The 12,710-nt window shown below is 37.8% G+C and overlaps 1 protein-coding gene across 4 annotated transcripts in view; it reads left to right on the forward strand.

The window, feature by feature from the left end:
* The window catches only part of SOCS5 (suppressor of cytokine signaling 5), a 65,407-nt gene extending 52,937 nt beyond the window's left edge, over positions 1 to 12,470 (forward strand). For all 4 annotated transcript variants that reach the window (XM_037161243.2, XM_037161242.2, XM_037161244.2 and 1 more), the window contains one exon: positions 7,281 to 12,470. In XM_037161243.2, the coding sequence (XP_037017138.2) occupies positions 7,293 to 8,903 (1,611 nt within the window). In that variant the 5' untranslated portion in view covers positions 7,281 to 7,292 and the 3' untranslated portion in view covers positions 8,904 to 12,470. The remainder of the gene's footprint in view (positions 1 to 7,280) is intronic.
* Positions 12,471 to 12,710: the final 240 nt, after the last annotated feature.

Below are 12,710 nucleotides of genomic sequence, written 5' to 3' on the forward strand. Positions count from 1 at the left end.
TTTCTCAAGTCAGAAACTTGACATTTGTTTTAGATACATCCCTTTTTTTCATTACCCCATTACCAGTCAATCAATCCTGTGATTTGACTCCTTAACATTTCAAATCCATCCGTACTATTACCACCCTGTCCAGCTTTTACCTGCATCTCTGCGGTAGTCTCCGCCACAGTGTCAATAATACCCATTCCTGTTCTCTTACCACGGGTTACAAAGCCTACCTCTTCAACTTCATCTTGGCACTCTTCCTGTCACACACTAGTCCGGGGTATTAGCATCAGCTGTATTCATGCTGTGCTCATTCCTGCCACAGAACCTTTGCATATGCTGTTCCCTCATTCATTTTTAATCATCCCTAGGACAAAATTTAAAAATACTACCTCACAAAGAAGTGGTTCTTGCTTACTGCCCCTTACATGAGATCATGTCTCCCTGTTACCAACAGAACTTTGTACATACTACTCCCTCTGGCAGCCTTAATTAAATGGTTATTGAGGACGACCTCTTGTCTGATTCATTCAGGACCAGCAGCCTACAAAGTCTGATAAGGCAAGAAATCATAAAAAGGATACACACCTTAAACATTTTATTCTAAGAATAAAACTGCATGTTCATTTGTCAGCCCTTCGATTAAGGGGCCAGAGTCTTTTTTCTTGGAGACTAGATCCACCTGTTGCAGTTTCATACTGTTTATCTTGCAGAAACCATACCCATAATGTACGATCTAAGATTTCCAGTTTGAGTTTTTTATTTTTATTTTTTGAAGATTTTATTTATTTATTTTTAGAGAGAGGGGAAGGGAGGGAGGGGAAAAGAGAGGGAGAAATACAACAGTGTGGTTGCCTCTTGTGTGCCCCCTGCTGAGGGCCTGGCCTGCAAACCAGGCATGTGTTCTGACTGGTAATAGAACTGGTGACCCTTTGGTTTGCAGGCTGGCACTTGATCCACTGAGCCATACTAGCCAGGGCCAGTTTGAGAGTTTTACATAGAACAAGAATTTACACTGATCTGGTGCATTATGAGTTTAGAAGTCTTACAGATCTTTGCAATACTTTTCCTAATATTTTTACTATTTCTTGCTTATACCCAATTCAGTTGCTTTTATTAAGTATTTCAAAGTCATTGAATTCTTTCCTACTCTCCTACATTTCATTTGGTTAATGAACACTTAATTAAGTCACATAATTACAATAATAAGTATAAGCGACATGAACAGGTTTGGAAGCTAATATAACTAACTCAGTAAAAATATAACTCATCCAGTGGGAACAGAAGTGCCTGGGCATACTGGATCAGTGGGCTCCACATATTTCGGGTGCGTACGTACATGGATTGGGTTGGCCAAAAAGTCCATTTTTCCAGAATATAAAAGGCACATTTTTCATTTTCACCAATAACTTACTGATTTGGATGTTTCGAGTATGCTGGCTATCTCCCACATGGTATAATGTTGACTGTTTCCAGTTAAAGTCTTAATTTATTGCTATCAACTTCAACTGGTCTACCCAACTGTGGAGCGAGAAATCTCCAACATGAAACTTTGCAAACTACTTTTGGCACCTTCAATCATAGCACCTTCTTCCTGTACACTGCGCAAATCTTTTCATGCATTTCAGTTGCATTTTTTTACCTTTCTTGAAATAATAAAGCATAATATGCCAAAAATCTTGCTTATTTTCTGTCTTCAATATTAAAATGACTGCATAGAAATTCACCAATTTTGATTAAGTTATTTTCAAATGCGCCCTGATATGACAGCTGTCACAATACAATCTAACAAGATCAATTCGAATGAAGTTAAAGACAAACTAAATGCTACTAGAGCCATCTTCTGGAAAAAAGAAATAAACAAACTTTATGGCCAACCTAATACATGGTCTACTGCAGTGATTTTCAGACTTTTTTCATCTCACAACATACATAAACTAATTACTAAAATTCTTTGGCATATCAAAAAATATACTTTTTGCCCATCTAACAGAATAGGTGTAATTTTGATTTATTTACACCAGACAGCTATTGTTGTGTTGGCTGTTGTCATTTTTTAATTTGACAGTCTATGAGAAAAGAGGTCAGTGCCCCTGACTAAATAGTCAGGTATTGCATGTTTTAAAAATTCTTGAGGCATACCAGTTGAAAATAGTAGGTCTACTGTATAAATGCCATGTATGTTGTAAGAGTAGAGTTCTGAGGTTGAATTATATGACTATTTACTACCCACAAAACAGTAATTTTATATGGGTGGACATAATATTAAATAGCAACACAAAAGATAAATAGCTATCCAGTTGGATAGCCACAGTAAAGTGTGTAAATAATGATTAAAAATATGTATTTTTTTTAACAACCTAAGTAGTTCTTGGTTTTTTGAAGGGACATAGCAATGACAGCCACATATCCCTGGACTTCTGGGTCAGAAGTATTTGACATGGTGTTATCTTTTTCTGAAACTTCTTGAATTGCCACCAAAATATCAGTCAAATATTGAATCCCCTAAAATGCCTCTTGTCACCTGAATTTGGCGTAGAACCACTTCCCTCAATCAGTGTCCCACGTTTTGTTACTGTAACTGAAGGACTTGGTGTCGGGAAGGTGTCACCATGACTCGGGTCTGGATGACCACACAGGAGAGGAGGAGTTGGAGCTCAGTCATGGTGTTCCTTGTTCAGCACTATGGCATGCATGTAGTCTTAAAACTTGTTGAATTAATTTATTCCTAATAAAGTGTGGATTAAGTCTCATTGAAATGAACTCCTGGAAACAATTTCAATTATTTTGTTTCATGGAAATTGTGTAACAGATACAGTTTGGCATTAAGAGGGCCGTTGACTGTAGTCATTAATATTTTTATGTATGTACATTTTTTGGTAATGGAATTTGACCTCTAATTTTTCATAATTCTGGTTTATAGCTTATCCTGTTAAATGTCAATTTTCAACAAAATCTATTTAACTTATAACAACATTATAAAACCAGTTTTAAATTATGATTGACCTTGGAGGAAGGAATGAGTTTTTAGAAGTTTGTTTTGGATAGTTTCAGGATATCTGTGCAGGTATGGAAATATGAAAGATTGCAGTGGATGAGTACTTTTTATTCTAAAATAGATACAGTTGAAAGTTAACACTTTTCAAGCCATGTGTAACTGTATATAAAGTAATAAAGTTGTAATTTAGGTCTCAAAGGGTTTCAGCTAAACATATTTTCTAAAATTCAACAACAAAACAACCTTAAAACCGACATTGTAAACATTAAGATAGTTGAAATGCCTTCCTGATTCTTACATGGACTCTTCTATGAATCATTATCAGAATTGTTTTATTCCCAGCACTATGGCCGCCCACACAGCATTTCCCACATCAAGAAAAATTCTGCTCTGTGTCCCCAAGGGGCGTGGAGGCATAATTGTCTTCCTTTAAATTAGAATATTTTGTCACAATGCAGTTTAGTAACAGTATTTATATTAGAAATAGAAAAATCATTAAGTTTTATGCTTTTTATTAAACTGAAAGTGTCAGAAACTTCCTTTTGTAGCTTGGCAAGTGCAGTTGTTTTCTACACATCCCACCTGTTTATTTGGTTTATTCAACATAACAAACAACTCTCTGAGGAGATGAGTGGTTGTAAGTTTGGTTGCTTTCTAAAAGTCATTTTTCAAGTGTAATTTGCTTGTCAAATATTTTTAGATAGCTACAAAACTTTCCTTGTAAACATGGAGAGAGAGACTCTGGAATCCTTGAATATTACTCTTCTAATGTCTACCATGGTGTGGTTTATAATCTTACATACTGCTGACCAGGGTCAGCAAACTTTTTCTGCAAAGGGCCAAATGGAAAATATTTTAGGCTTTGCAGGCTACATGTGGTCTCTCTCAGTGTTCTTTGTGGGGTGGGGTTAAATCTCTTTAAAAATGCAAAAACCATTCTTAGCTAGGGTTCATCCAGAAATAGTTCACTGGCCATACTTGGTCCTCAGGCTAGTTTGCTGAGCCCTGTGAAAGAAATATAATTTGAATCATACATGTAATTTTAAATATTTTAGTAACCACATTGAAAGAGTAAAAAGGAGCAGATTAAATTAATTTTAATAATACTTAACCAATTATACCCACGCTATTATCACTTCAGTAGGTTGTACTAGCCGAATTTTGGGGACTCAGTCATGACAAAATTCCAGGAATTGGACAGCACAAGCTGGAGACCAGAGCTGCTCAGAGTATGGTCTGTGAGTTGGGGCCAGTCTGAGTTCATTGCCAGTCTGTTTCAAGTTAAGTATAGACATTAAAAGTAAGCATTTAAAGTATTTTACAGTGATTTGACAGTTACTTTATGCCTGTTGAATCTAATAATGCACTTGCATTTCATGCCTTTTTTTTTACATTTTATTCCAGTAATTTATTCTTACTGTATCTTACAGATGAATAAGTCTGTGAAATTAAAGAGAAACTGGCTGTTCATTACAGATAGTTTAAGAGTCACGGTTCTAGACCGTCTCTCCTGAAATTCTGTAGGCCTCTGGTATATATGGCCCAAGTAAAAAGATAAGAAATGGTGATGAGATTGTGGTGCATAGTTTATCTAGTATTAGTTATACCCCCAATACAGAGCAGTGTCCTTCTACTTGTCTCTTTTGGAGATACCACTGGAGCATCACCCACAGCTTATACAAAAATCAGCAAGGGTTCATGCTCAATTCCAGACCAGTTGAATCAGAATCTCGTGGGAGGGACCTGCGTATCATGCAGTTTCCAGGTGATTAGATTATGCAGCTAGTGTTGTTCCGCGGACCCCTCATCTCAGAAAACTCTGCTCTTCTCCATCTAGAAAGACTCACTGATCTGGGTGGTGATTTTCTGTGTGGTACCATTTATCTCTTTATCCGTTGGAAAGGGGACTTTCCAGTTAAATGTGGCAGGTTGAGTGAATATCAGCATTTTTATTTTTACTCTCTTCTGGAACCCACTAAAACAAAAGGACTAGAAAAGGCATAAGGCACGAACTCACCAGTAGAAAGCAAATGGGAGAAGACAGAAATTGTCCTGATTGGTCAGGTTCTTGGTAAAAGCAGGTAGCTAGAAATGAACAGAACTAGGAGAGGTGATCTGAGGGCCTACAAATGAGCGTGCTAAGAAGCAAACCAGTTTGCAATGCCGGCTCCGAAATTAGAGGACCCAGTTACCTCAGAGGGTGAGGGGGAAGTTTGCAGCTGAAAACAGGAGCGGTTGAAAGTCTCTGTATCAGACTCCCACAGGTCCCCCCCTTCAAGGCGACTATTGTTCCTTTACCTTGGGTGAAGCTAGAAGTTAGAGCTTGGAGAATTTTAATCTGAGAGGTTCAGTCATAGCCGGAGTTGGAATATCTTTTACAAATAAGGACACCTTTTGAAAAAACATGGCCTGAAGCTAAAGTCTGAATATTGAGGTTAAGACCCCACTGTTCTCTTGCCCTGCTCTCAGAACACGGCCGTCAGGTATATACAGGGGCGGACAAAGTAGGCTTACAGTTGTGAGTGTGCAAAACACAGAGTTCACCCTGTATTATTAGTCATTTATGAATTATTATATTAATATTAACCTGCTTTTGCCCACCCCTGTATGCCCCAGAGAGGATATAGGACCATTTCTCTCTGGGATAAGGACAGATTTAACAGAGACTGCTTTGGGGGATTCCTAATAAAAAACTTAACTTATTGCCTCATCACCTGTAGTAAAGCCAACTAATTAGCAAACAACCCCCACAAAGTAGACAGAGATTCTGATTATCGTGTTAATGCTGGATAGCCAGGAACCATCAGACATTTGTGGAAGGCCTGTAAAGCAAGAAACATAAGAATATTTAAAATGTTACAAGGAAGAAAATAATGAGAATTTTTGTATCTTTAGCAAAATAAGATATTACATCCAAGAAGTTAGACTAGGGTGCTGTTTAAAAGAACATTCAGAGAAAAAGAAAGTGGTCTTGGAAATTAAAAGTATGATAGAAAAAATTGCAAGTGAATTAGAAGTGTTGGAGAGTAATGCCAGAGAAATCCATCAGACAGTACGAAAAGAAATACAATACTGAAAAGAAAATACATGATAATCAAAATATGAATCTAAGATGTCTAGTATCTAATAAAAAGGACTTCCGGGAGAGGAGGAGGGGGGCAGTAGGAAGGACATCCAGAGGACCCAGCACAATGAATGTCCACTCTAAGAATACAGAGAAGGTATAGTTTTTCATGAAACAAAATAGGCTACATATAAGAAGATTTGGAATTGGTATGATATTGGACTTTTCAACAGCTACACTAGAAGCTGCTAGAACAGGGGAGTGATGCCCTCAAAATTCTGAGGGTAAAATATTTCTAACCTTGAATTTCATCAGCCAGTTCAGGTCTTCCAACACCGACTTTCAGGTTCCTGAACGAGACAGTTGCTTGTCAGTGTTGCAGTCTTGAAATAATTCATTTGTAAAGCGCCGTAAACTGCTCACAGTTTTCTTAAAGGAGCAAGAAAAAAGATACTGAACTTCATGTATTATTGTTTTTCTTTTGCTAATTATTACAGTATCATAACTTTTTTCTATTGCTCTATTTCTTCTAAGCTCTTCTAGGATAAAGAATTGGAAGCATAAAGACACCTTTCTATTTAAACCCAAATACTGTCTTTTTTTCTCTCCTATTTTTCTTTCTACTCAAACTGCTTCTTAAAAATCATGGATAAGATTTGATACATTGTAGAATTAGGGATTCTTTACAAGTGATTAACCTGTAAGCTTTAGATTGCTAGATGAGTGGAATAGTAATTGGTAAGTAAGTGAAACTGGGAAGATAGGTCCTAAGGTTTTTGAACTAATTTTAATGTGTTCCACAAATGTGGTCCTGCTTACAACTTTTGAGAAGTTGAATACTGATATGTTTTAATAACACACGCTCTATTTTCCCTTTTCATACCTGAGGCAAGTACCTAAATTACTCCAAGTAAGGAGACAATCAGTGTCATAGTGAAATTAGATTGATACATGGGAAGAAGAAACCAGAGTTTAATTGAGAGGGTTTATTTTTTTCCCCCTGAGTTCTGAGTATTCTCTCTGAAAGGAAATGGGAAGTGAGGACCAGCTCGGATAAAGAGGCAGTGCCCCAGGAGGGCCTGGCGACCTTACAGCCCCATCCCTTTACAGTGCAAGGCGGATTCCTGACCAGTGTTGCAGAAAGTTCCAACGAGAAAAGGGGTTGGGTTCTGCCTTTTCTGTTTTCGCATACCACTTTAACCTATTTTTCTCCTTCTCCCGTTTTGTCTTTAGATCTTATAATCAATGGATAAAGTGGGGAAAATGTGGAGTAATTTCAAATACAGGTGTCAGAATCTCTTCAATCATGAGGGAGGAAGCCGTACTGAAAATGTGGACATGAACTCCAACAGATGTTTGTCTATCAAAGAGAAAAACGTCAGTATAGGAGACCTAGCTCCTCAGCAACAAAGCAGTCCCTTAAGAGAAAATGTTGCCTTACAACTGGGATTAAGCCCTTCAAAGAATTCTTCAAGAAGAAACCCAAATTGTGCCACTGAAATTCCTCAGATTGTGGAAATAAGCATTGAAAAGGATAATGATTCGTGTGTCACCCCAGGAACAAGACTTGCAAGAAGAGACTCCTACTCCCGACATGCTCCGTGGGGTGGCAGGAAGAAACATTCCTGCTCTACGAAGACTCAGAGTTCGTTGGATACTGATAAAAAGTTCGGTGGAACTCGAAGTGGGCTTCAAAGGAGAGAGCGGCGGTACGGCGTGAGCTCTGTGCACGATATGGACAGCGTTCCCAGCAGAACTGTAGGAAGTCGCTCTCTGAGGCAGAGGTTGCAGGATACTGTGGGTTTGTGTTTTCCAGTGAGAACTTACAGCAAGCAGTCAAAGCCTCTGTTTTCTAATAAAAGAAAAATACACCTTTCTGAATTAATGCTTGAGAAATGCCCTTTTCCTGCTGGCTCAGATTTAGCCCAAAAATGGCATTTGATTAAACAGCATACAGCCCCCGTGAGCCCACATTCAACATTTTTTGATACATTTGATCCATCGTTGGTTTCTACAGAAGATGAAGAAGATAGGCTTAGAGAGAGAAGGCGTCTTAGTATTGAAGAAGGGGTTGACCCCCCTCCCAATGCACAAATACATACATTTGAAGCCACTGCACAGGTTAATCCATTATATAAACTGGGACCAAAGTTAGCTCCTGGAATGACTGAAATAAGTGGGGACAGTTCTGCAATTCCACAAGCTAATTGTGACTCAGAAGAGGACACAACCACACTGTGCTTGCAGTCACGTAGGCAGAAGCAACGTCAGGTCTCTGGAGACAGCCATGCCCACGTTAGCAGACAGGGAGCTTGGAAAGTCCACACACAGATCGATTACATTCACTGCCTGGTGCCCGATTTGCTTCAGATTACAGGGAATCCCTGCTACTGGGGAGTGATGGACCGTTACGAAGCAGAAGCCCTTCTAGAAGGGAAACCTGAAGGCACATTTTTGCTCAGGGACTCCGCGCAAGAGGACTACCTCTTCTCTGTGAGCTTCCGTCGCTACAACAGATCCCTGCATGCCCGAATTGAACAGTGGAATCACAACTTTAGTTTTGATGCTCACGACCCATGCGTGTTTCACTCCTCCACTGTAACAGGACTTTTGGAACATTATAAAGATCCCAGTTCTTGCATGTTTTTTGAACCATTGCTTACTATCTCACTAAATAGGACTTTTCCTTTTAGCTTGCAATATATCTGCCGTGCAGTAATCTGCAGATGCACTACATATGATGGAATTGATGGGCTCCCTTTACCATCAATGTTACAGGATTTTTTAAAAGAGTATCATTATAAACAAAAAGTTAGAGTTCGCTGGTTGGAGCGAGAACCAGTCAAGGCAAAGTGAACTCTCCTGTCGTAGATCCGCTTTTATGTGCATCAGACAGTACACCTATAGCGAGCACACATATCAGTGTTAGGTTTTTTTCAGTAAAGTATGTAAGCTTAGTGTTAGTGTCTGTCAGATGCGGTCTGCTGTTACTCAGAAAAATGTGGTGCCTATTGATACAGCAGGATAGAACTACAGGTGTTCAGTAAGCCTACAGCAACATTGTGGCGATTTTGCAGTTTGGTTTTTGATAGCTGTAGTAATGGAGTGAGGCAGTTCTGGGGCATTTGCTATGAAGAATTCTATTTCTTACCGAAGAACAAATTGTTAATATTGGATGAGTATTTCAACAGTGTGACTAATGTTTGAAATTATTTTTTCTAAGAATTTTTCTATACCCTTCCAAAGTAGTGATGTTCGTAGTTACTATAAATCAAGCTTCGCAAGTCCAAAAAAGAAAGACTGCCTTCCTTTTAGAAAAGAAATAAATGCAATTTTCTGGCCACAAGGGCAATAGTGCAGTTCACTTAAGTGTTGATATAGTTTATAGTCAGTCTCCTTTTCTCTTCTGCAAAAGGTACTGTTAAGTAAACCAATTTTTCTGAATAGTAGTTCTTAAAATTCCAGTCTTCTAAAGTCTGGAGAATTTTATTTGAAAGCCTTGGGTGTTGATTTTTTTAATGAGTGCTTTAATGTAAAACACACTGGGAGTTAGCTGCTGCAGTGCAGTCCTGTGTGTGGTTAGCTGGCATGTGCCATCTGCTTGTTGATTTGTCACTGTCAGACCTTTCCCTGTGCCCATGACGAGTCTGTGAACCGTGAAGACCATGAGACTAGAAGATGCCCAAACAAGTCAGAAGTGATAGCTACAGTGGTGTTGCTGGTGTTGATATTATTGTTAAACTGTAATACTTTGGATGGCAGTATTTATCGTTTTGTTGTAAGTACTCATAGCTGAATTGCTTAAGTACAATTTATAGAATTTCAATGCAGTTAATTTCTAATGGAAAATCTGAAACCTAAATTACAGATTTAAAAGGTACTGTACAACCATTGTATCTGTAAATAACTTAGCACCTTTTTGTCACTTAGAATAGTATGCAATACTACTTGAGTGAGCTATTTTGGAAGTAATACCAAGTTCTCGTGTTTGCTTCTTAGTATTGAACTGAATTTACAGTTCTGTCTAGACATTTTGCACTAAAGTAGTCGAGTCCATTCTTGTGTCTTTTTGTTAATGTGCTCTGTACCACTGGTGAGTGCTCCTTAGTTTCCTTACCTGCTGCTACAGAAAGTTATTTTACATCCTGATGGCCATGGCCAAGGCTACAGAAAAGAAAAGCTATATTTGTATGCAACACTAACCCTTTGACTGCTAATGTATGTTTCTGCTTGCTGTGCCTTGTTATGGCTGCTTTTTTGTGCTAATAAAGTATGTTTGGTGTTCTCCTTGTAGATCTGCTGTTTTATACATTTGCAACAATTTCTCTCGTAAATGGAATGGTTTGGGTTTTTTAAATAAAGCTTTACCTGACAGCCTACTATAGTCAGTGCAACCCACTGTACAGTCTAATATTGACTTATTCTGAGTAAGCTAACTCTAAATTTGATGCCATACATCTTTCCGATCATAATCACATGTACTGTGCAACAGTATATATAGTTACTGCAAATTACTGTACAGTTTAGATTATGACAAAATAAACAGAGAAATGCCAACTAAACCGATTGATTTCTCTGCTTCTCAGTGGAAAATTGAAGCCACCAATGGCATGTCATAGTAAATGAGTATCTATGGCTTCCTACTACACCAGGAACAGATTAAATGAAGTCTTGTATATCAGCAGCATTTATTGGTTTGGGGACCATTTTAATTTTTAAAAAATGCCCAAAATGTAGAACTTTAGCCAAAGACTCATCCATTTTAAAGCAAAATGGGGATTGAAGGGACTCATAATTCCTGTTATTTCTAATAGAAGTCCCTGAAGAACATATACCAAAGTGTTTGAGAACTTCATCCAAACCTACTTTAAAGCATTATGTGCAATTAAGTTGTTATGACATAATTATATTGCATAATTGTTGGGTTTGTTTTCTTGAGCTTATAATGTACCTGGAAAATAAACCTCTTGAAAATAAAAAGTCCACACTGCTTTTTGGAGACAGATTATATATATGCAAGCAAGATCTTGTTTTAAAGAGGTAACTTGAAACTCCAAGAAAGCACTTGATGTTTTATATGCTTATAGCAAATTGATGTTCTAACTGTAGTTTTTATAGAGAGTATTCTTTTATGTATTTCAGAACTTTCATACGTTCTATGGAAATTGTTTTAAATGTGTACATATTTGAGTTTATGTAAGCATGTATACAGTGTGCCGAAAGTCACCTGTGTTTCAGTTTGTGTGTGATATTAATATGCAACTTTTGGTTTAAACTTTTTTCTTACAAAATGAGTGGCTTACATTTTAAAAAAGAAAAATCACCAGCATGAAATCGCACCTTAGTCTATAGTCACTGTGTCTTTTTCTGAATCCCGTTGCAGCCTGTCAACTGAATTTGTGTTTTTATGGTCTTTTGGAAGTGCATTTTAATACAAACCAGGAAATTCTTTATACGTTTGGACACATCTTCGGAGTGAAGTAATTGATTACCCAGACAGGTTGCTCTGATTCGAACATGAGCACATTCTCATTCTTTCACTCACTCATTCGTCCACTTAGCCGTTCGTTCTCTCTAGATGTGCATATGTGTATGCACACATACATACATTTATGATAATATTGCCATCTGATTTAAAATCATGTAGAAGTCTTAGTCGATGTATATTAATCCTTGTACCATTCAAATTTGATTATCTGCACCTGAGGTTTAGTCTTGTTGCCATTAGTCTTGTTTGTAATACAGTCACTTTACAAAGAGAATGCATTCATCAGTATTTTCTGGCTAAACACAGTAAAGTATTTGAAGAAGAAACAGCTTGGTTTATATAGTTATTAAGAATCATAATTAAATTGATATATCTTAGACAAAAACTTAGCCCAATGTATAATAATTATACCACATAACCAATTTGTTTTCTTAAGGTCTGTTAGAAGGTTTATATAAGATTTATAGTGGCTTGAGCCATAAAAATTGATACTTTTGAGCATTTTGACAAATTGAAAGTTTATGAACCTTTTTATTTGACTTTTTGACGATCTGGTTGCTATTCATTTTTATCCCAACTTTCCTTTGTTCCTTGGCACTAAACAGTAGTTTGGTAATAAGTTTTATTGAGATTGGTCTTAGACCACTTATTTTGGTAGCAAAAACAGCTATCAAATTGCTTTCTGGTGGAGAGAAGGAGGGTATACGTGAGTCAGGACTCTCCCAGGAAAGACGTAGAGACTCTACCCATCTCTAGGAGTGTGTTAACAGAGCAGATTTACACCAGTGTGTTCATTTGTTCTGTACCCCAACACATACAGTTTCACTAGATGGAGTTAGATTTAAAAACACACACCAAGGGCTGACGTAAAGGTGAGAAGAGTTTCCAAAGGGGGCAATGCTACTTGGTTGGATGCATAAAAACTACATACCAATGAGGCCAGATTTTGTCTCATTTTTGCAGCAGCTGGTACGGAACTGACTTTCTAAATGACATGGTCTAAGGAGATTTTTGTGGGAGGTGGTTGGTTGTTTTGGGGGTGGTATATGAAGGGGTTGCTTGCCATTGCAGAGTATGGGTCACTTGGAACAATTGTTTCGGTGCCCCAGATGCTTGATTGAACAGGCTTTTCATCCATTCATTCAACAAATACTCATTGAAGACCCATGTCCCAG

The sequence above is a fragment of the Artibeus jamaicensis genome, unplaced genomic scaffold, assembly GCF_021234435.1.
Source record: "Artibeus jamaicensis isolate MK-2021 breed Jamaican fruit bat unplaced genomic scaffold, CSHL_Jam_final contig_465, whole genome shotgun sequence".
NCBI classification, from domain to species: domain Eukaryota; kingdom Metazoa; phylum Chordata; class Mammalia; order Chiroptera; family Phyllostomidae; genus Artibeus; species Artibeus jamaicensis.